Source organism: Vicia villosa, linkage group LG3, assembly GCF_029867415.1.
Source record: "Vicia villosa cultivar HV-30 ecotype Madison, WI linkage group LG3, Vvil1.0, whole genome shotgun sequence".
Taxonomy (NCBI): domain Eukaryota; kingdom Viridiplantae; phylum Streptophyta; class Magnoliopsida; order Fabales; family Fabaceae; genus Vicia; species Vicia villosa.
Genome location: NC_081182.1, coordinates 147,928,519 through 147,930,306, shown reverse-complemented (window position 1 = coordinate 147,930,306; position 1,788 = coordinate 147,928,519). Strand labels below are relative to the sequence as shown.

The following is a 1,788-nucleotide window of genomic DNA, read 5'->3' as shown; positions in this document are numbered from 1 at the left end:
TCCAAATGAAACCATAATTTGGGTCTAAGTTCAAATACTTAGACACACTTTCATCAGAAGAATACACCTCTTCAGCTTTGTAACATGGGGCCACATTTGCTAGATGTTGGTCGAAATGTTTTCGACCACTCTCAGTTTTATAATAACTCTGATCAGCTTCAACATTTTCAACTATACCATCTGGCCTCCAAATGGCCACACGTTGATGCAAAATAGAAGGAACTGCCCCTATGCCATGTATCCATTCTCGACCCAGTAGTAACTTAAAATTGGCTTGGGATGCAATCACCATAAAAATGGTTGGCCTGGTAGTCGATCATACAGCCAATTTCACCTAAATTACTCTAAGTATTCCACTAGTCTTACCTTCATAATTAGACAGCACCATATTATGAGGCCTCAAATCTTTGTCAGATTTCCCTACTTTCTGAAGTGATGAACAAGGCATTAAATTTACAGCAGCCCCACCATCAACAAACACTTTATTTATTGGAACACCATCTATCTTTGCCCTTATGAATAAAGGTTTCAAATGATACATCATTCCTCGACCTGGCTTCTCAAACATAACCCTTTGATCTTCTACTACTCCTTTTCCCATCACATAATAGCAAGCAGGAGTTTCTCCTACATCTTCATCTGGAAGAAAATCATCTTCATTCTCCTTATCATCTGATGTATTTTTTTATTGAATTATTTTTACAAACAAAATTTTAAAAGCTCAAAACATATTTCCAAAAATATCCATAAAAACCAACATATTGCATTAAATATTCTCCTGCATAAACACAAAATCTTCAAAACCATTGTTCTAAGTTCAATATAATAATCAAACTTACAGATGAAAATGATGATTGAATCCCAAAATTTGTAAATAGAAATAAAGTTACAATAATAATAAAACGTTTCACATTGTATTACTATTATTACCGGAAAGATTAGAGACTAATCCACAGATTAAGCCCAGGAATTATCAAAAGCAGCCGAAGTAATCGCTTGCGCAAACTCCTGAAAACTGATGGTCCCATCGCCATCCATATCCGCCTCCTTTATCATTCCCGTCAACTCCTCCGCCGTCAACGCATGTCCGAATTTCGCCATCGAATAAGCCAATTCCGCCGCCGTTATGAATCCATTTCCGTCCCGATCAAACATCCTGAACAGCTGCCGAAGTTGCTCCTCCGTGTACGGCGACTTTGCCCGCAACAACTCCGGCGCCACCAGAGCAACGAACTCCGAGAATTCAATCATTCTGTTGTTGTTCGTGTCTGCTCTCTGGATGAATCCCTCCAGTTGCTCAGCGCTTGGCTTTAGGGTTCCGTCGTTGTTTCGGTCGAAGGATCGGAAAATTTCGCGGAGTTCGGCGATTTGTTCGTCGTCCAGGTTCACTTGGTTTTTTTTCTTGTTCATTTTTCTCTTCAAAGGCTTCGAAACGGAAAGATCTGAAAGGTACTACTAATGTTGGTTTAGTCTACAGAAGATCTAAAGAATACAACTTAGTAGGATACTGTGATGCTGATTACGCTGGAGATAGAGTTGAAAGGAAAAGTACTTTTGGAAGCTGTCAGTTTCTGGGAAGTAACCTGATCTCCTGGTACAGCAAGAAGCAAGCAGCTATTGCACTCTCTACAATAGAAGCAGAATATGTAGCTGCTGCTGGATGTAGTACACAGATGCTCTGGATGAAAAGTTAACTAGAAGACTATCAGATATATATAAAAGTATCATTCCTATATTCTATGATAATACTTCTGCTATTTTTTTGTCTAAAAATCCTATTTTACATTC

General features: G+C 38.6%; 1 protein-coding gene across 1 annotated transcript; it reads right to left on the bottom strand.

The window, feature by feature from the left end:
• Positions 1–794: 794 nt before the first annotated feature.
• On the bottom strand, positions 795–1,410 carry LOC131656790 (probable calcium-binding protein CML18). The gene has a single exon (XM_058926396.1). The coding sequence runs from the start codon at positions 1,408–1,410 to the stop codon at positions 958–960; it is 453 nt and encodes a 150-aa protein (XP_058782379.1). The 3' UTR covers positions 795–957.
• Positions 1,411–1,788: the final 378 nt, after the last annotated feature.

Bases quoted from the DNA above. Each gene is read 5' to 3' on its own strand.
- LOC131656790 (XM_058926396.1), bottom strand. From the start codon at position 1,410: ATGAACAAGAAAAAAAACCAAGTGAACCTGGACGACGAACAAATCGCC.